Consider the following 20,308-nt stretch of genomic DNA (forward strand, 5'->3'; position numbering starts at 1 on the left):
TCACACTTCCCATCTGCTTTAATGAAAGAAATGTTAGCCGCATACATGTAATACTCCACATATGCATTGTACATCATGTATTCTGGAAGCAGTGTTGTAAATACACTGTGTACATGTAACGTTATGTACACGATGCTTAGTGTATGAAATACATCAACATATTGATTGATCCATATAATGTTACATGTACTTGTTCATAAGATAATTTCTGACATGTTTACTCAATTGTTTACACAAGTTTATTTGTACAGGCTTGTACAGCCTGCTAAAGTACAGAATTTACATACAGGAATGATTGTAAGTTGGAACACAATGGCAAAAGCAAGTGCATTATTACAAGCATGCCATGCACTTCAACTTTCCAAACCTAAAATTTATCACTTCAACATCATTCACAAAACTGTAGTGACCAATGTACTTTGAAAACATAATCTATTTTCTACTTCAAGTACTCAGCAACCACTTCTTAAATATCTAAATATTTGTTCATAAACTCAATCAATACATTGTGCTGTTACTGTTTTCCAATATTGAGTTTTGCATCTTTACTCTACAAATAACAACTTAATAGTATCATTAAGTCTTACCACTCATAATAACCAGAGGAAGACAATTAGTTTTAGTAAAAATAACTGTATGTACTCACTGTGATAATTATCATGCACTCTCATACAGTTTTGGCACAAAATAGCATTTCCTGGTACAAAAATAGTAATACAATAATGTGCTCATCATCCAAGACCTCTATGTCCTGTTATTGCATTTCAACTTTCTATTTATGTCCTTTGTGCACATGATAAAACTTGGTACAACTGATAAGCTGATTTAAAAGTTAGGAGTTCAATAAACACAAACTTGCAGTTCAGTTGTGCATTAGTAACTTACTACTAAATCAAGACATTCAGTATCGCATACTCTTTACAATAACATGGAAAACAGTTTAGTTGTCCATATTCCGTGTAAAGGTCAGTGCATGACCTATGATATTTTCCTATAGATTTGTCAAACGTCAAACTGTGTCTGAGGGGTCATGCCGAGAACGTGGCGCTCCAGGTAGGGGTTCAGGAACATGCCCTGTGGGTCCAGCTGCTCCCGAACGGCACAGAACTTGGAAAACATTGGGTACAGCTTCTGAAACTGCTCAGGTGTCACCTTGTGAGCCTGGATTTAAAAATATTGAAATTCATATTAGTACATAAATTTCCAATATCTAAATGACTGTTCTTCAGTTTGAAGTTGTGTAAAATGGCACTTTCAGGAATGATACCTACAAATATAAAAAAAATAGCACTGAAAGGTTTTAAGTCAGCTCTTCTTTTGCCATCCTCAACTGAGGTGAAGCATGATGCACTTTCAAGTGACTACTCCTGCAAAGTGGCTTTGCTACTGCTCACAAATCTTGCCAAGCCCACAGCAACACCCATTATACTCTTCTAGATATGTGTTTTGGACTTTTCCCTTAACATTTCTCAACATGTACAAGTATATGAAAACAACCAACCTTTGCCCAATGAGGTTTCCCTCCAACCTTGTGCATGACGCTCTCATACATGTCCCACCAGGCATCCTTTGGTGCATCCTTTCCATACGGCCTGGAACATCATAGATGGGACAGTAGTCATTTTAATGAGCTTACAGAGCCTTAGGGCCTGGACAGCCAATGACAGATGTGACCATATCATAACCTACAGCCAGACAACAAAGCATCTACAATGGGTGCAACTTGTTGTATTTGCACATGATGACAAAACTTAAATTGTAAGAAAGAATTAATTGTAACAAAGAATCTATTCAAACAAGCCTTTATATTAGTCTTTGACAGTAGTGAACTCAAATACTAGTAACTATACCTGTAAGAAATGATGTTGATGTAACAGTTGTCTTGTTGGTAGCAGGGGCTAAGGTAGATGTCGTCCGATCGGACAAACCGAACCTCCACTGGGAAGTGAACTTTGTGTTCTGGGTGGGACTTGACCCAGTCTTGTAAAGTGTGCAGCACATTTGCAGTTTCACTCCTACACAATTATAAGAAATGCATGTGGTTAGCAGCCTGTCCCAGTGTCTCCAACATTCCTAGCATTTGGTAATTACAGATGAAACACAAGCAAACACACACAGACACACCCAAAACAAAACCTTTGTACAAAAAAAACCCTGAGGATTGTGAAGCTAACAGGCATTGTCAAACTACCAGCATTGAGAACCATACCTTGGAAAAGACCACTCTGTCACATACTGCTTGAAAAGACATTCAAAGTTGAAGACTTTGTCACTGCGATCCACCCGCTCTGACGGTACAGCATAGATGTAGCTGTAGTAAAACTTGTTGATACATGGTAGGAGGTCTGAACAAAATGTGCTGTTGAAAACAGGAAACAACAAGGTAAGGTACATTGTGTATGTGTGTCCATACAGTTAATTTCAAAATTAGATCATGCAGGGAGAGATTATAGCCACAGACAGTGGTAGTTCACATTAGTACACAGACTCACTTCATGTTTCAGTATAGCAACATTTAAAAGTTTATCTGAGCTGTAGGAAATGAAATCAGTTTCCTTGCCTCAACCACAGGAGAAACTCCAGCAAATAGTAGCCCACAAAATAATCCCAAAACCAGCTGGGATTGGTCTGCACTGGCTGCAAAATACATAGAAAAACATACATGTAGTAAAAGCAGTCCTCATCATACAGATTTCACATTTAATAGGTTATTAAAAAGTACATGTATTATTATGCACCAACAATTAAGATGCAATGATGCTGAAAGGAAAATTCACAGATACCTTTTTTGTTCTGTTGGAAAGAAATGCCACCACCCCATCTGTATGTGGATACCACATGAACTTAAAATGTTCATTCTCATCCAGGTGCTTGTCTAAAGTGCTGAGCATCTGCAAAGAAATACAAAACATTAATACCATCATGCCAGAAAGTGAAAAATAATAAAATCTCTGCATATCCTTCCAGAGTTTAACAGTTTCAATATCCCCTTCAACATACAAATAGCTTAAAACTGCTGTCGACTCTTTTCTGTCCTTTTGAACAAGACAAAAACAGCCGTGAATCACAGTTTTCTCACTGCCTGCAGATAAATAATTCGACCTCCAATTTGATCATTTTCCTTCCTTACTTCCTGTGGCTTTTATCTTCAAATAACTATGCTAACAAACATACAAACCAAAAGCAAAGCAGCCATAGAGAGAAGATTTTCACCTTATCGAGTGAGCAGCTGAACTGGACCTGGTGGAGATTAAAAGCAGGTTCACACTGGATCTTGACTGTGAGGATGATTCCCAGGGAGCCCAGACCCACCAATGCTGTAAGGAACATGTCTCTGTTCTCCTCACGAGACAACCTCAGTACTTCTCCTGATGCTGTCATCATGGTCATCTCCAGAACCTACATATAGTATGAGAGAGTCATTCAACTTAGGTTGTAAAACTTAACTTTTTGTACGGAAATCTTTGTAATGATTATCACTGATAATCTTTCATTTGAATATCTTAGAGTCTACATGTGTACATACATCTAGAGTTGTTTCCTCACAAAAAATGGACTCACATGTGTTGCAAAGATGCCAAAGGTCTTGCCTGTACCATGAGTTCCAGTGGAGATGACCCCTGCAGCAGAGATCTCTGACACTGCTCCCTGACTATTGGAAGGAAGTTAACATGTAAATGTAACCTCTAGCACACTTAAGAAACCAGTTGGCTACCAATTCTCTATTGGCTATGGGATAATGCAGCAAGGAGAAGGTTAAATACTATGTTTCAGTCCTGTGAGACAATTCAAATCAACAGCATGACATTAAATATTTGGAAATTTACATATATAAATTTACATAACGGTAGTCCATGAAACTGCAAAGAAAATGTGAACAGAATTGTGTTGACTTTTGTATGTCCTTACTTGGAGAGAGCCATGTTGTATTTTGGCAACACCTCTTCATTCAGCTCCTTGAGCAGGATTCCTGACTGGACTGTCACTACACAGTTCTCCTCATCAACCTTGGACAGGACAGAGATGGAAAATGGTTCAGAAAGATTTTGTGCAACAGAAATTGTGGATTTGGAACAGATCTCATCTGAGGCTGTTACCTCAATAGGCACTGAACAACACTCACAGGTGTGCAAACGCATTACAGATCAGCTGGTGTAATATAACCAGTAGCTGCTGCACCGGATGCCTAAGAAGGTTGGCTGTTAAAGCAAAGGGCAGTTATGCACAGTGTGATCGAAGATCAAATTGAATGTCAAGGTTGTTGATGTAAATGTGTGTACTGTACACACATCTCTTGTGTAAAGTTAGCTGTCAATCTAATGTCAATACTAGTGACTAATGACAACATTATAATTAATACATGTCAGCCACTGTAGTGGATGCTACAATGTTTGCTGTAACTAGGAAAGCTCACACACAGTGTTGATTTTGCTCTATTAAAAGTCTGCTGTTACAGACAGAAGTAAAGGAGTTGACACATACCTCCAACACCTGTCTGTACTTGGCCAGACTGATCATGTAGTCTGTGGTACAGGCTATGTCCGAGGGGGAGTGCCCAAACCCACACACCTTCACACGCTTGCTGTGACGTCTGGCTTTTTCCAGGATCTTGGATTACAAAAAATACATGTAAATATATAAATGTACAAGAATGTATAATAAATAAAGTCCTTTTACTACTTCCGGGTAGGGAAGTATTGTTTTAGGTGGTTGAACTGTGGGTTTGTGTATCTGTTTGTGTACATGTAGGTTGACAGCATGTGGGTGTATTGATAATTGGCAATTGCCTTGACTTGTGAAGGATGAATTCAAAAATGAAGTCATGACTAAAATTTTTGCAGAGCACCAGAGCAAAAGATGTGCAGAGTAAGAGTTACTATCTCTTTCCACAAAAAGGCATCTTTCTGAGCTCCGAGTCAGACTACATGTCACCACAGATGCCAGGAGTTGTTTGTTTTTCCTCACTTTCTTACCTGTCTTATTTCCTCTGTAGTAGTTGGCTCGAAGAACAGCTCTGGCTCACAGGAGAATGTCTCTGCCCAGTTGGTGAACTTTCTTCCTGTCTGCCCTGTCATCTAAACACATGAGAAGAAAGGCAGCCCATTACAATCAATGTCCAAGTGCCAACTACACCACCTATTTTCTATTGTGTATTTGTATACTAGTACAAGCAAGGAGCTTTTAGACAGAGCTTAAACAAATGTTTACTTTACAATTAAATGTTCTGCCAAGTCATTTTGACAAGGAACTTAGTTGCAGTCATCAAAAACCTGCGAACACAAAGGTAAACAAGTGCAACTGACTGGTATTTTATTGAGCCATTAAACTATTTAAGGTTCAATTCATCCATATTTATAACCTCTCTGTGAAAACAACATTTACAGCTGAGAAAAATAGCTGCAACATCATATGGTGGCACTTTAGTTTTCTAATGTTCACTAGTTGACTATAACTGTTATAGCGCCCAAATGGGAAAAAAAGTTAAAATTTTCTAAGAGTCACTAAGACCCTCGAATTATTAACCGTTACATGGCTGAATGTAAATAACATTCTTAAAAGGGACAACTATACAAATGAGGCTGGAAAGACATCGATAAATACATACAGTAAGGACTTCTCAAGATAACTATATTCAGTTTAATCTTTATTGTGTGTAATAATAAGGTTAAATCGATTGTTATTTTTGCTGTGTCATGCACGCACATCTGCTTTACATAACCACGCCGTGACATGCATGCTTTATTGACCCGGCCCTACAGGCACATGCGTGGGGCCGGCAAAGACAAAGCACGGATCCGGCCGTAGGCAATCAATCACCGAACTTATGCAAGCGTTAGCAAAATTCAAAAACCATTCAGTACACCAGTAAGGAACAATCCTTCAATTGTGCCTTTAGAAGCGTTTCAAAACACAAAATCATTCCCCCTCTGTGCAGCCCCATGGTTTGTTCTCGCGCCGGGTCGCGTAACGTGTGCGATCGGTGAAAATTATACGGTGAATAGACGCTCCTATCCCGACCGGATCTACGTAAGTATCGTCTCGAAAGTTAGAAGACTCGCTCAGACCCGTTTAAAGGAAGTTATCTGCCCTCATACGTGTGCAATGCGGCGAAATGAAACGCTAAACTCACCACTGCCGGTCTGTCTGCATCTCCCGCCATGATGGCACTTGAATGAGTTGGTGAGGAAAGGGGCGTGGCATGTCAGCAGCTGACCCGGTTATCTGATGCGCTATTGGTCGAAATAGCCGAACCTCATTGCATACGGTTCAAACTATCATCGGTGGGAACCAATTGTTCTGGGAGGGTGGTATTTTATGTAAATATCATCGCTGCCTTTACGCAAGGACTTATTACAGGCAACTATCGACTTATAACTTCTAATAGGTCAGGTTACTGTTTAAATACGACATGCGACACGTGCCTGTTTAGTATTCGTTTTATAGTATAAATGCTAATAATCATAATTATAATACAGAATTTATTTGCAAAATTATGCCCGAAGGCTGATTGCATAAGGTATATATATATATATAGGCCATATAGGAGACAGACAACCACTGTTTAGTATACACTGGACTAGTGATTAGAGGCAAGTTACTAATCACAATGGAGAATGTTAGCGCTCACACGTGGGACTTAATTGCCCCATCATAAAATTGGTATAGCCAAGTCTTTTGCGTCCCCCCAACTGCAGTTTTATCAAGAGCGTAAGATGGCGCTATTTACACCGCTAACATATATTAACGTCATATATATTTGGTGGACCAACAGAACTGGAATAGCTATGGGGTTGCGCGAATGACAGAACTGAACATATGGCCGACCTCAAACTAAGTAGCCTCTTGTTTTGATATACTGTTGTGATCAGACCTCCTGGAAGTGTTTCTGTGTTCTTGTGAATGTACATATATGATGATATTTAAAAATACCGTTTGTTTGTAGTGAATGGTTTTTAAACTTTGTAAATTGGACGTAATTCAGTGGTCCCATTGCAATGTTCAAGTAAGTGATCTTCAATCTTGATATATTGGAACTGTAGCTAGAGGGGATTGTATGACGTAATCTAATCAGGTATTCCACACAGTCAACCACTTCTCATGTACTACCCACCTTCTCCCACCCTGTCAATCAAATAACCAAATAGCTACAATCTCTTCCTGCAACCATGCGACCGTCTCTCCTGGACAAGCATACACACAAACACACAGACAAACACACACAAATCGATACCTCCGTTCCCGCTTCCCCCTTTCTATCGTAAATATAGATATCCATTCATGCAGTTGTAACGTATATTCACACAATAACAACGTCAGAGAGACAAAAATCCAATGGTTTATTACAAATATGGACCGTTTCTGAGTACAGATTGTTTAGAAATAGAATTACACTATTTACATCTATCTGTCATAACCACAACAGAATGTGGACGTTGGCTGCTCACCGATGGTAAAAACCGCAAATGACCTTGAATCCTTGCGTCCCCCGCAAATGTAGTCTTAACAGAGTGTAGGATTACGCTCTTTACACTTTACAGTCAAGATGGTATACGTATATACACAGTCTTCTTCACAGGTTGAAGGTAAGAGCGAAGAAAATATTTCCTCGGCCCTACTTCCCCTATTACAGAAATGTTTGAACTTTTACACGTAATCTTCTCAAGGTGACGTTACAAGGTAACCTTATGAGTCCAAGCCGTAAGCCAACGACAGAAAAAGGGTTAGGTCTACCTCATATCTACATATATGATGTTGCACTTCTTTGATTTCAATTGCCGGGATCCCCAGCCATGCAAGGAAAGAAAACACTCTCTTGATTCTGAAAGATAATCGTCATGTGTTTCTCTTTCTTTGATACAGTTATATTTGGATTTGTGCGAAACCATTCTACGTTTTCATGCCTATATTGACAATGATAGCAGCAAACAAACGTTAAAGACCAAACCCAAGAAGACCTTATTCACATACACAACCTTACAATATGAAAATACATTTTTTACTTGAATCGAACTTAAAATATTATACACCATTATATCATATTTGCAATGCATTTTCTATAGATGATAAGATGATTGTGTTCAATGGTACTGATAGTTGACTTCTTCCATTCTATTTCCCTAGCCTTTGAGCTACTAGTATTTACATCGTATATTTGATAGACAGCGTTATATGGCCCCACTCTGTACGGCAGTCATCATCGGATACAGTACCCCACAGTAAAAATGTCGTCATGAATTTCGGGTTGATGATAAGATCGTGGCACCATCTCCCAGGTGTTGCACAGTCCACAGGCGACACACAGTGGCGAAAGGTTGAACTGCATCTAGCTGATCATGAATCCAGTTTTGTTATGTTGAGTCGCGGTTGAAACAGGAAGAGTCAATGGTTGAGTCAGTTGAAGATCTGGTGGGCAAGTTCTAAAATCTGAAAGAAAAAGTTATATTGAGATAAGACTGAATAGAAATTATACTCACATCAAATATAGCCAACGTAGAGGGACGATGATGTGAATGACAGGCTTATCAAAAATCGAATTCAACAATACCAATGCAACCCTGCGTTGATATGAAAATTCAAGAAGATGCAGAATTTTTTTCACGTTAGTGTTTATTTTAAACTTCTCATACTTCCAATTTCTACAGGAGTCAAATGTTCCACATTGAACAGATCACTTTCCTTTGTGTTCTAACGACTTCACTAGAGACCACTTGACTGAACGAGCTGCTTTAGTTGTTGAGAGGTCTACACAGTGGTGTATTTCAAAATCTGTCAATAAAGCCAATATTTGAAATAAAGGATACCAATATATATAGTTTAGAGGCTAGCAACGTCGTGCAATTTTTTCCTATCTTAAAACTATAAATAGAAGTAGCGTCATGGACATACATGGACGGCGACCCTGACCTTTTGCAATCTAGCGTTTGTTTCACTTTGTTGTTTTTTTGTCCTTTCATCATGGGCCTTAACAAGAGACTGAAAAATACGGACAAGTTCAATCAAGGCAGAAGCAATCCAGAACTGTTTCCCAAATTATTTTTTTCTCATTTTCAATACATGTACGAGGGCAATGCACTCTACTCTGTGACGTTTGTAGTGTACTCATTGTCCAGCCTCCCTTTCTTCCATTGCCATGGGAACGATACAAACATCCTCACGTGAGAGGCCCATCCAGGTTAATGATGTCATTACTTCTCATGATTACGTGATTATGACATGCCCAGTGACGGATTTCCACCCTGCTCCACACAGATTAGTTTGCTTGTCAAATATCCCCAGTATTGGCTCGTAGCTAATCTAATTATTGCTCTAGGTAAATAAATACACGCCCGTTGTATCCATGCACACTGTTGTGTGTTTTGACCATTTCTAAGCAACAAACATTTCCATAGACGATGTAGTTCTAGTATTTGAGATTTAATGATTTTCTTGTTGCAAATTCGAAAAAAAATGCCTTCAGCGTTGGGCAATATAAGTTACTGGTTGATCCCAAAGTGTCGATCACTGTTCTGGGAATTTTCCGGATCATTATAATGAGAGCGTATTGTATGTACGTAGTTTTTTTGCTGGTTTTAAATGTTGCCACGTACTAGTTGTTCCTAGAATAACTTACTTACTCAGAATAACCTGTGGAAAAAATGAGCCATCCCATCTGACGATCGCGAACTGAGAACTAGCAGGCTGCGCCCGGCGTGCCTCTGTCCTAGCAACACGATATCTAACGTTAAACGGTGGGCTTCTTCCTGCACTATGTTTTTTCATCGACCGATGTATTTCTTTGACTCGTAACACCACTGTCATAGATGGACGTTACTGTGTACAATCAGAAACATATGGTAGACTAACATGGTCGTTTACTTTTGATTGTTACGTGCCGTCTTTAATTTCTCCTGTTCTCTGTCCTATATTGATATCCTCTTTTACTTGCATCCAAATTTAGATACAATAGATTTAGCAACAAATGTACGGTTTACGCACAAGCATATGTTAATGAACTGAACAAAGAAGTAAATCGTCAAACGATTCTACAAGGTTCACGCTTTTATCACTCAGATGTTAGATAGAAAACCTTATTCCCTTGTCTGTTGCCGATCCCTTATTGCAAAAAAGGTTAAGGTTGGCAGGGTTTTACTAGGCTCGGTCGGGTAACCGGAAACACGACATTTTTTCCGATGCTTCACCACGTAATAATTCCAGATTTATTATCATCAGCAAGTTCTGACGGCGTGTTAAGATGGGCGGGTTGCTGAGAGATGTCGGAAGTTGCATATCTGTGTCACTTGTCGGCGCAAGGCCACAGGACAAAGGTAACCACAACTTGAGGTGTACCCAGGGCTACTGTTGGCATGACGGTTGGCTTTGTTTTGGCGACCCCGACACAAGGGTGGATGTCACCATGTATGTTACCTAAACACGTCCATTGTCGCCAAGGCTTTCATTGGCAACCACCCAAGTGTACAGTTTACAATCCGTGACAAAACATTTAACTTCCATTTCGGACTTGATAGATAGATTTATCTAAGATGTATTATTCATGGTCAAGTTGTTCTTTTCATTTGCTTATTTGGACAAACCTTTCGTTTTGTTGAAATATATCATCTTACTCTCACAAAATTTAATGAAAGGTGATGAAAGTATTTTTGTGTTTGACTTTTGTAGGGGCTGTCGGAAGAAACTCCAAACGATAGGTCTTACTTGAACAGAAATCCACGAACACACGAGTGAATATTGGTGAATTTGCCCGGTTTCTGATATATCAGCAACCTTCCCTACGGCACGTCCTTTTGCACCGGCGACAGAGCTACTGGCATTTCGTGACACCACAGTAATTCCATTTGGCAAACGTTACCTCCCAGGTAGTAGATACTTTAAAATCTATAACAAAAGAGCAAGAGATTACGTGACGTGGTTTTTTCGAGGTGTAACGCCAATGTTAGGACAGGTAGCAACGCCCAAACATGCCACATCCGCATCCGTACTTGTGAGTGATAACCCGGCCCTGCTTACCTACGTAGCCTCTTTGGCAGGCTCTACGAGGTAGAAGGTGTCGCACAAGAAGCGTATTATAAGCCTCAAAAAGTCCGATTGGTAGATCCTGACAAGGAGGCTACTGCTCACTTTGGTAACTCTGAAAAGTGCTTTTCACGAAGTAAAGCATATTGTTGGAAAAAATCTTTTCCTATACACCACGTTTTTTCAACCCCACAGTATACATATATACCTGTGGGCCGGGGGTCTTATGTGATTAGACGAAAAGAATAACACACGGAACAGGGAATAGTGTTCTTGAAAATTAGGTTTCACGGTAGACTGACGCACGTCAATTCATGTTATCACTGGGCCCACGCTTCAGCTGTCTGGTTCTACTTATTTCGGAATGGTGGCGCAACAAGTGGTGCTGTTTGCCGCTTGAATTACATCCATACGACGTACTGAGAGCATTTGACTCATTGTTCGTGGATCTGAAACACGTTACTATTCGGGGTATGATTTCTGCATCCGCTAAGTCACGACATGTAAAACCGTACCGGTGCCGTAATTTTTTCTACGTCAATTAGGATTCTACGGGTTCGCCTCAAGCCATGTGTTTTGCCTCGTGAGCCCTTGATAATGAGCCACACTCGCCCATTGGTATGATTTGAAGTGAGACTAGCTATGTTCTGGCGTTAGCAACCTGCCCTACTTGAAGCCCAGGTAGATATGTGTTCAGGTGAAAGTAGGCCATAGGGCTCATGGACACCACCGACTCTAACACACTTATGTCTGTACATGTTTTGTTTCGCATGTACATTTAGTAATGAAGGTTTAGAAGCAAAAACTGTTGGATAGTTTGTTGACACTTGACGTTAAGTAATGTCAATGTGAACGTCCTACCCTTAACAAATGTGAACAACCGCTAGTGAACAGTCAAGTGGTGTAACCTCTGGTACTTGGACACATTTAGCTTTAGAGTGTTCCCCGAAATTCTCTCAAAGGGTTCTGGAGAGATATGTCTACGATCGCCTTGATGGTCTCAAAATAACTGAAACGATTATATCCTTTCACGGTTTGCAGGTTATACAAGCTTTCTTCCTGTCACCAAATATACAGATAGATTTTTGTAGCAATGGTACGTGTGGTCGTGTGCATGAATATTGATTTCTGAACACGGACTTTAATATGGCGGGTTGCTCCTACAATACAACATGGCGAGCGAAAACAGCCTTCTAATTTGAGGTTCAACTGAGGAGTTCAACTGAGGACAGTCCCTAAATTGTCAACAACACTGTTAATTCCGTAACAAAGCGTTAGTACTAGCCGTGTATCCGCGTAAGCTACCCGTTATTATTTTCTGCCAGGGGAATGAATTTACAAAAAAGCTAAACGGGGGACGTGGAACAGCGAAAAAGGGCGCTGACTGAAGATTTATAATGACTGCACGAAGGTATACGTTGTCTGTTTGGTATTTTAAGACTGACATCAAACGAGACGTTAAACGCCCGAGGCGGGGATTGACATTCTATTTGTACTCTATATCCAGCCCGCATGTCCGTGACAACCGACAACTACTGAACCCAACACTTCCGTGAGACCGGCCTGTTTTTGTGAAGAGATTTTATCAACAGTTCTGTGCACGACTACTCCATCTACAAGTGTTTACACAGCTTACCGGGCTTCTCTCTAAGACTCTGCCGCTTCTTGCTGTCCTTCTCCTCCTCCTTCTCCGGTCTGGCCTTCCTTCTCGCCGGCGTCGTCTGCAGGCTCGGTCTCATTTTCCATTTCCTCTCTGACTACCGGCTTCACTGCGACTTCTTGTTTCGGCGAGGATTCCGGTCGGCTGTTGTCGTCTGCCTTCGGCTCTGCCGCCGTTTTGCTTCCTCCACAGCCCATATTTATGTATTTTTTTATGAAAAGACAGTCTTTTGGGGTAAATCTGAAGAGAAGTTCTTCCAGCTGCACTAGAGGGAGCGAGTACACGTCTCTTCTAACCACAGGGTCATTAAGTTCTGGTCGAACGCGTAGTGAGTCTCTGGATGAATAGTTTGTTTTGAAACGTTGTCCTGGCAACGGGCGATCAATATTTAGAGAACCGTGCCTCGGTAGGTAGCGACGACAAAACTAGCAGAATTAACAAGCTCTCCCGTGTCAACAGCGCCCGGCGATTTTTCACGTTGAGTGTTATTGAATCGCAGTGAAAGTGCGATGTTTGCGGCATCGATTGGAAGCGCTTAGCTGAGGGAGTGAATTAATTGAAATCGTGAGCCTTAACAGGTTGTGGTGATAACTTTAACAACTAGGGATAAACAGAGCAAAATCACGGCAGTAAATTTCTGCATTGATTAACATTATTAGACCGTCGACTACGCCCTGGTTTCCAGAATACACTTACATGTAGTGTGGATTATACTTTTTAAAAACTCGTTTGTTGCCATGTTTGACGCACACCATCAGACAATCCACCTTCTGTGGTACGGCGAGGTCACATTCGCCGTAGGTCAACGTACGATTGTTTCATGCATGTCGTAGAGTTTTCATGCAGGCTGTGACAGAACGAACCGTTGACAGAGATCTAGGACTGCCTAAGCTAGAGTTACAAGACAGTTGACATTTTTCAGGACTATGCCAGGTTTGTGATCGTACGACGCACGTATGTGAACGGGCACAGATCTAGAAAAGACCGGATCGACTCTGGTTGGGTTATTGACATTTGTATGAAAAAAATCCACGAAGAAGGAAGTTTGCTGGTGATTCTCGTGTATTTACCAACTGTCTCGTTGTTTTGTGCCTGTGTACACCACTTTAGTTGCTCAGCACTCAGTTCTAGATAATGGCTAGCGTGAATGTTAGGATAAGCGTAAAAAAAGTCGACCTGCACTCGTAACTTTGATATGAGATGCCTTTGTAGGACTATATACACGAACGATTATAGAATGGATGGATGCTCTCTTATTCAATTTGATCTTGATTATATATTGCAAGCTGAGAAAAGGCCACGAAGCGATTCTCGAAATTGTTTCTATACTGAATTCTACATCAGTGTTTGAAACATTTAGGCCACAAAGCAACCTTTGTCCGTCACGATACACTTTCTATGAGGTGATATTTTACTTTTAGTCAATATTTAGCAATGAGTTAAAATATACAAGTTTAATGTTGGGACACGTGCACAACACACCTTGAAACGTTACTCCTTTGAATTGGACTAAAGACGTGCGTGATATCTCACAAGATCCACACATGGTCGAGCTTTCTCTCGTCACGTTATACGTGTGGGATTTGCGTCAATAAAGATTAGCTGTTCTTCCCCTCCTTTTCATGCCCCTGGGTGGGTCTACAGATTGCCTCTCTCGCCTCCACTTGAACCTTATTCATGACGTAAGAGATTGCTTTGGCACGGGCACTTCAAATCACCTCCCTTTATATTCCAGCTAGCTCCGCCCTTTCAAAAGCTCATAGCAGGAAGGTTTAAAACCAGTTTTGCACAATTCGAAGGCTTAAAACTAAAAGACCGCCTTTAGTAAACCAAACGATGATGTCGGCGATTTCGAGTTATAATTTACATACTGGATCAAAGGATCGTGCGACTCATAACAAATCAGTTAATTACATTTTGCCGAAGATAATTACCCAGTAACAGGTTTAAAGTTAAGACTGGCGACCAGTGCAGATTAAATGTTGCGGATATTTGGAGGACATCAGAAGAGGACTTTTTTTTATAAATCCTCCTGTCACAAGCCGCGGGACTGAAGTATCGGAATGTTTTGACCTGTTTGGATGGAAACAAAGCCTTGGTCAAACAAAACAGGCCAGAGAGATTAATCACTTGGGTATAACTACGTCTTAACAAAACTTCCTCTGGATATCCCGGATAGTCGCACTCAGTATCTTGACACCAGTTTTCTTTAGTGACCAATGATGATAACTATTGGCGCGGACACATTCGTCGTACAATAATATGGCATTCTTGCGATAGCCGTGAGTTTATCGTACATACATTGTAATTCAGCTGTCTTGTTGGAAAGGCTGTCTCAAATCCTAGCTTGTTGGCGTTTGGTTCTGTCACAGCCAGCTTGGAAATTCTACATCTAAATCGTACGAGGACGCCCGATGAATGTGACCGTGCCGTTACTATTCAATACTTTTACGGGTGAGAGTTACAGGTGTTTCCACCATAGATCACATGGAGGCCCCAAAAGTAGGTATAGGGGAAAGACCAGATCGTGAAAGGCACAAGATGTAGTTTAAAGGCAGCATAGCCTAGGCCATGTCTGCACAGTGCAACATGGAGGAACCTAAAAGAGGGGGCCAGGTCCTGGCATGGCAGACATCGTACACTAGTACTCAAACAGTTCAAACTACAGCTGATGAAAGTCTATACCTTCACTTCATACTCTACGCTGGCACTGATTAACTATGGGCTAACCCTTTATGTTTGGGTAATGGGACGGCTAATTCAATTATAACACAGCTTAAATTAGTTGCCACAACAGTCTTTGACATGCCATGACAGAAGCCGTCCACACCTAAAAACTTTAATATGCATTGTTGACTGTGTGCATGAAGTACACATCGTTGAAGTACGCGCTGCAGTTAAAAGGGTCTAGTTACGGCCATTATATTGGCATACAGGGGGAGGAATGGCCTGGTAATCATATCATCGGGGGTTCACGGTATCTCTAAGGTGCTGGGAGTGCTGCCTAGCTGTCCGTCTAGCCCATTACTTACATATATATTTAACATTTTCATCAGTGGACGATGTGGAATATTCATTGTGTTGATTTGAATCACTAAAATAAATGCCGTAAATTGCCGAAAAATGTTGGAAAACTGATAGAGTCTACTAGTGTCTTAGAATGATAACTTGGAAAGGTTCTGACTATTTGTGCCATTACAACGCATTTGTAGTTTTACCACCTTAAAATTATTGAAGAAACTTGAGTTAAGTTTTTACTGGTTTAAATCTTTATTCACATATAATTCTTCCCGACCAACAGGGGTCTGTAGAACCATCCTGCTGACGAGTAAAAGAAGCAAAACTATACTGGAATGCAAAAAAGGTTTTTGTGATACAAGTAACTCCTATTTTATATATATATTGATTTAACAGTGCTATCTCAACAGAGTAGTTGCCCAAATGATGAGGGATACATCACAGTTCCAATTTATATGTTGCACAAAACATTTCATTAAACTTACATGAATATTGAAGCTAATGCTAAAGCTCTCAATAAGCCACATGGTGGATACCACTAGTATGTGAAAGTTGAAGACCCATGAACAAAACCTGTTTGGACATATGTGTCAAGCATGTTTTGGACAAGAAGTGTTTAAAAGTTTGACGACTTCACCTATGTCCTTGCACATGTGCATTTTAACTGTGAAAGGGCTTATTACTCTGTGATGTGAGATCCTTACTGCATCATCATAAGACACAATTTGGGGGGTGATATATGTATTACAATGGTAAGTGAATGGGAACAGCGTGTTGTCTTTTTCTAAAAGCATGTGTATCTTATTCTTGTTACACTTCCAGCTACAACCTAATTACAATGGTGGTTATAACTAATGCTGCCAAATCAGATACAGACAATATGGCACAATGCTAAACCTACAAATGTACATTAGGCAGTAGGCACTGACAGCAGAAACTACATAATTATGCTTCCTTCCTAAATATTCTTCTTTCAGAAAATTTTTGATTAGGTAGCATGAATAGCCATATTTATACATTAAATGTATTTCTAACACATTTTGCTTTGCCAAACTCAGATCCTACATCTTAATACACAGTATATCAGCACACACAGTACCACTGATAACTACAATGTCCACATACTGTCTTCTTCATATTGTAATTATGTCACCAAAACAGTAACCATTAACAGTAAGTTTCTTAAGCATTTGGTCTGTAGTCTGGTGTTCATTCAGTATTTCTTGAAGCACATGTACAAGTCTTTTACATGTACATAATTGCAACAGCACATCCAGGGATGTAATGACTAATGTGATTGACAGATGAGAGCAGCTAGAAAGGTTGCTGACGCGGCGGGCCCGCTCCTCTTGACCCTCGGAACCCCCGACGTGGACCAGCTGATCCTGTGGAAGTAAACACACAAGACCATCATGCATGGTAAGCAAGTTTAAAGTCCCCATAGCCTTTATGAGGCCATATGGGCAGTAGGTTGTTTATCCACTGTTTCTAAGGCACTGTATTGAAAAGTGGTGCCCATTCCTCTCCTTTCACTGCCTTTACTGGTGTGGTGGTGTGTTACGCCAAAGGGCGGTTATACCGGCTATACTGATACAGATTTACCTCCCCAACTGGGTGGCATGATGAAAGCCTTTCCCAAGAACACAATGTCTAGCTAGGAATGTTTGGGACTGAAAACTATAACCTCTCTATCTCTTGTTCCCAAGACTAACCACTTGGCCATTTACATGTAACACTATGGATGTGATACAGTGTAGTGTAATGATCTGTTCCTCACCTCTAATTCTCATCCTGCGGTTGCCCCTGCCCCTCTGTGGATGGTGCTGAGTTGGAGCGGGAGGTTGTGAGGTGCTGGGGCCCTCTGACCACACCACTGGCTTTATGTTGGGCTTGGGTCTGGATTCTGGAAAACATCCCAGGAAAGGCTTCATTCTACTATGCTTACTACATTTGAATGTAAAGGTACATGTAGCATTGACTTACACCCTGGTCTTTGGTTGTTTCACCTTTCTTTCAAATTAATAATATGTTCAAATCAGGAGAGAAAAATTACCGGTAGCAATGCTGTTTGCAGATCAAGTTTAGTGAACTTGGTGCAGTATGAAGACTGCAAAGACGTCAAAATCTGCTACTATAAGCAGATTGAGAGTACTACACATGTGTAACCACACATGTGTGAGGACAAAGGTGAAGTTCCTTAACTTGTGAACATTTCTTGTCTAGACCTTGCTTGTTACATGTCCAAATGTGATTTTTGTCCTGGGGGCCTTCAACTTTGATACAATGCATCACACCACGCATGCACAGTTGGAACTCTAATTTAGAGTCTAAATCCACTTCCAAAAATGAAACATCGTGCAATGAAATAGTTGTATATAGTCCAGTTCAAAGTTCTACCTGTGCTCCCCGTGGCACCTGTAGAGGGACCAGCACCTGATGAGGATGCCTGCACCTGTCCACTTGCTTCAGCTTCAGCTGCTGGTTCTTCAGTGGGAGCAGAGGCATCACCTGGATCACATGCATGGCTTGAATTTCAGTGCAACTCTAAATCCTCCAACTACCCGTACATGTGTAAATGTACATATACATCACAATTCAGGCATTTTCAACTAGAAGCTGTGACCAATGAGCAACCAAATATTTGATGGATTGATCATGAACTTCATACATAAGTAAGAATGGTTTGCGTGTTTTGTTGTCTTTTACAAACCCCCAATATTGACAGAGAGAAGAACCTGACCTCCTGATGTCGCTGCCTCCTTACTTTCCTCTTCTGGCTCTTCTGTTTCTTCATCTCCCTCCCTCCCTTCTACCTCCTCCTCTTCCAGGCTGCTTGGGAAAAGAAAGAAATACTATAAGATGTGTTTCTCAGATGTGCTTTGTACTTCTAATCAAACTCACAGTCTAGATTATTCAATACAGATGCAGTATAGTCTATACAAAATGTTAAATATCTTGTAAATGTCAGGCTAAATTCTATAACTAAGCTCCATCAGTGTATTTCTGTCCTATTTCTGCAGCAGTGTGCCCCTGACCTGGGTTCCTCCTGACTGTCCCCGGTACTCTGGGGCACATCCTGGGAGGCCTGTTCGCTGGGCGGCTCCGACACGGGCACAGCTCGCGGGGATGTACGCGGGGAGGGCACACGTGGGATGGACTGTACTGTGCTCATTTCTACATGTTCCAGCACCGACGGCCCACCTTCACTGAACACTGTAACTGTGCACACAAACTTCATCATCAGACATTTATACAACAAACATGTATCCTTCAACAGACCACTCCTGACTGTCCATCACAATTAGCAGTTCAACCAATGACAAGATGGCAATTAGTGCTTCGACCAATGAGAGAGTCTGTCGTTTTATGTCAGCTCTTTACTTTGCACCATTTGTTTTCTACTTTATGACAGAGGTGGGTGGGGCTATGAGATCTTTCTATTGTTCTTCAATTTGATGTCCTTTAAATTATACATTTACATCTTGCATCATACTTCAATAAGGAAATGAAGGATCACACAAATCCAGGAATTGTTGTCTGATAGAAAGGGTGCTGTCTGACAGGTAAGACTAACCTGGTGCAGTGAGTTGTACTGGGGTTGTAGGAACGCTGCGGCCTGAACCCTCGTCCTCGCCACCCAACAGGTCCATGTGGGTGTCATCCATGCCAAGGGCTGCACAGTAGCAACATAAGGCTTATCACTAATGCTGTCACGTAATATTATTTCATACAAACCTAAAACATTGTCAGTAAATCCACAAAACTATACATACAGTGTTCATAGTTATTACACTAAAAAAAAAACACTTTTGGGAACCATCACAAGCAAATACTACTAAAAATCTGTCCAAACTTGTTCAAGCCTGTCTTACCTCCCTGTGTAGCCAGTTGTGCTAATCCAGGCTGGGCTCGCTGCATCTCTGCAATCTCAGATGGAGGACCGAAGGAGAAGCGCACACCCTGGATCTGTGGAGAACTGACACGGACATGGGGATGATTACACAATTATGTGTCTGTTACTAGGTACTTGTTGCTACATTATGCATCTCTAATTTTGATATTTTTATTTTATATGACAGGTACATGACAGAGGAGATTGCAATTTGGCAGCATTAAGATTGCAATTGGAGTCACCGTCAACAGAGATTGCAACCAGGATCTCTGCACGTCTTAGGGGCCTCCAGCTTTAAAACACAGTACATGTACATCACACTGTGCAGGAATAAACAAAGCTGTCTTACTTGAGGGCTTCCGCGAAGCCGTCAGTTCTTCTTGGTACAAACAGGGTCGGGGTGCTGGGTACCGTGCAGTCATCCACGTCTTCAAAAGCTGGTCCACCGTGACCCTGTCAAAACACATGGACAGTCAGCTGACATCCTTTTAAACCAGGAAAATAATTTGCCGGCAAGTCTGCGAGCTCTTAAGGACATTTTCAGCCCAATACAGCAGGTGTCCTCTCAATCACAGCGTGATTTTACATCTACATGCTGTGAGTGTGACAGCTACAAAGCCATGCATCTATGGAAAATCGATCATGGTTTCTGGTTATACATGTGCACTTCAGATACATGTAGTTTGGTTACTTGTGTATGTGCAATATACCATTCCAGAAGATATAAA

General features: G+C 40.9%; 2 protein-coding genes and 1 long non-coding RNA gene across 3 annotated transcripts in view; all 3 read right to left on the reverse strand.

Annotated features, from left to right (window-relative positions):
• Positions 1–6,177, reverse strand: LOC109485933 (L-gulonolactone oxidase-like). Its single transcript, XM_019789636.1, has 12 exons — positions 6,131–6,177; positions 4,974–5,075; positions 4,483–4,608; positions 3,910–4,007; positions 3,562–3,652; positions 3,214–3,399; positions 2,784–2,891; positions 2,561–2,637; positions 2,210–2,359; positions 1,851–2,015; positions 1,502–1,592; positions 1–1,161 (listed from the first exon to the last, which is right to left on the reverse strand). The coding sequence occupies exons 1-12, from the start codon at positions 6,158–6,160 to the stop codon at positions 1,003–1,005; spliced, it is 1,383 nt and encodes a 460-aa protein (XP_019645195.1). The 5' UTR covers positions 6,161–6,177; the 3' UTR covers positions 1–1,002.
• Positions 6,178–7,320: 1,143 nt separating this feature from the next.
• LOC109485934 lies at positions 7,321–13,017 on the reverse strand. The gene is made up of 2 exons (XR_002141163.1): positions 12,647–13,017; positions 7,321–8,424 (listed from the first exon to the last, which is right to left on the reverse strand). It is a non-coding gene; the product is annotated as an uncharacterized LOC109485934 (long non-coding RNA).
• Positions 13,018–15,910: 2,893 nt separating this feature from the next.
• The window catches only part of LOC109485850 (nucleoprotein TPR-like), a 26,370-nt gene continuing 21,972 nt past the window's right edge, over positions 15,911–20,308 (reverse strand). Inside the window, exons 46-53 of the mRNA XM_019789521.1 lie at positions 19,930–20,033; positions 19,561–19,664; positions 19,263–19,361; positions 18,724–18,907; positions 18,429–18,517; positions 18,086–18,196; positions 17,466–17,591; positions 15,911–17,073 (exon numbers count right to left, since the gene is read on the reverse strand). Coding sequence (XP_019645080.1) covers positions 17,003–17,073; positions 17,466–17,591; positions 18,086–18,196; positions 18,429–18,517; positions 18,724–18,907; positions 19,263–19,361; positions 19,561–19,664; positions 19,930–20,033 — 888 coding nt within the window. The 3' untranslated portion in view covers positions 15,911–17,002. The remainder of the gene's footprint in view (positions 17,074–17,465; positions 17,592–18,085; positions 18,197–18,428; positions 18,518–18,723; positions 18,908–19,262; positions 19,362–19,560; positions 19,665–19,929; positions 20,034–20,308) is intronic.

This window comes from Branchiostoma belcheri, unplaced genomic scaffold, assembly GCF_001625305.1.
Source record: "Branchiostoma belcheri isolate BF01 breed outbred unplaced genomic scaffold, Haploidv18h27 scaffold79, whole genome shotgun sequence".
In the NCBI taxonomy this organism is placed as follows: Eukaryota; Metazoa; Chordata; class Leptocardii; order Amphioxiformes; family Branchiostomatidae; genus Branchiostoma; species Branchiostoma belcheri.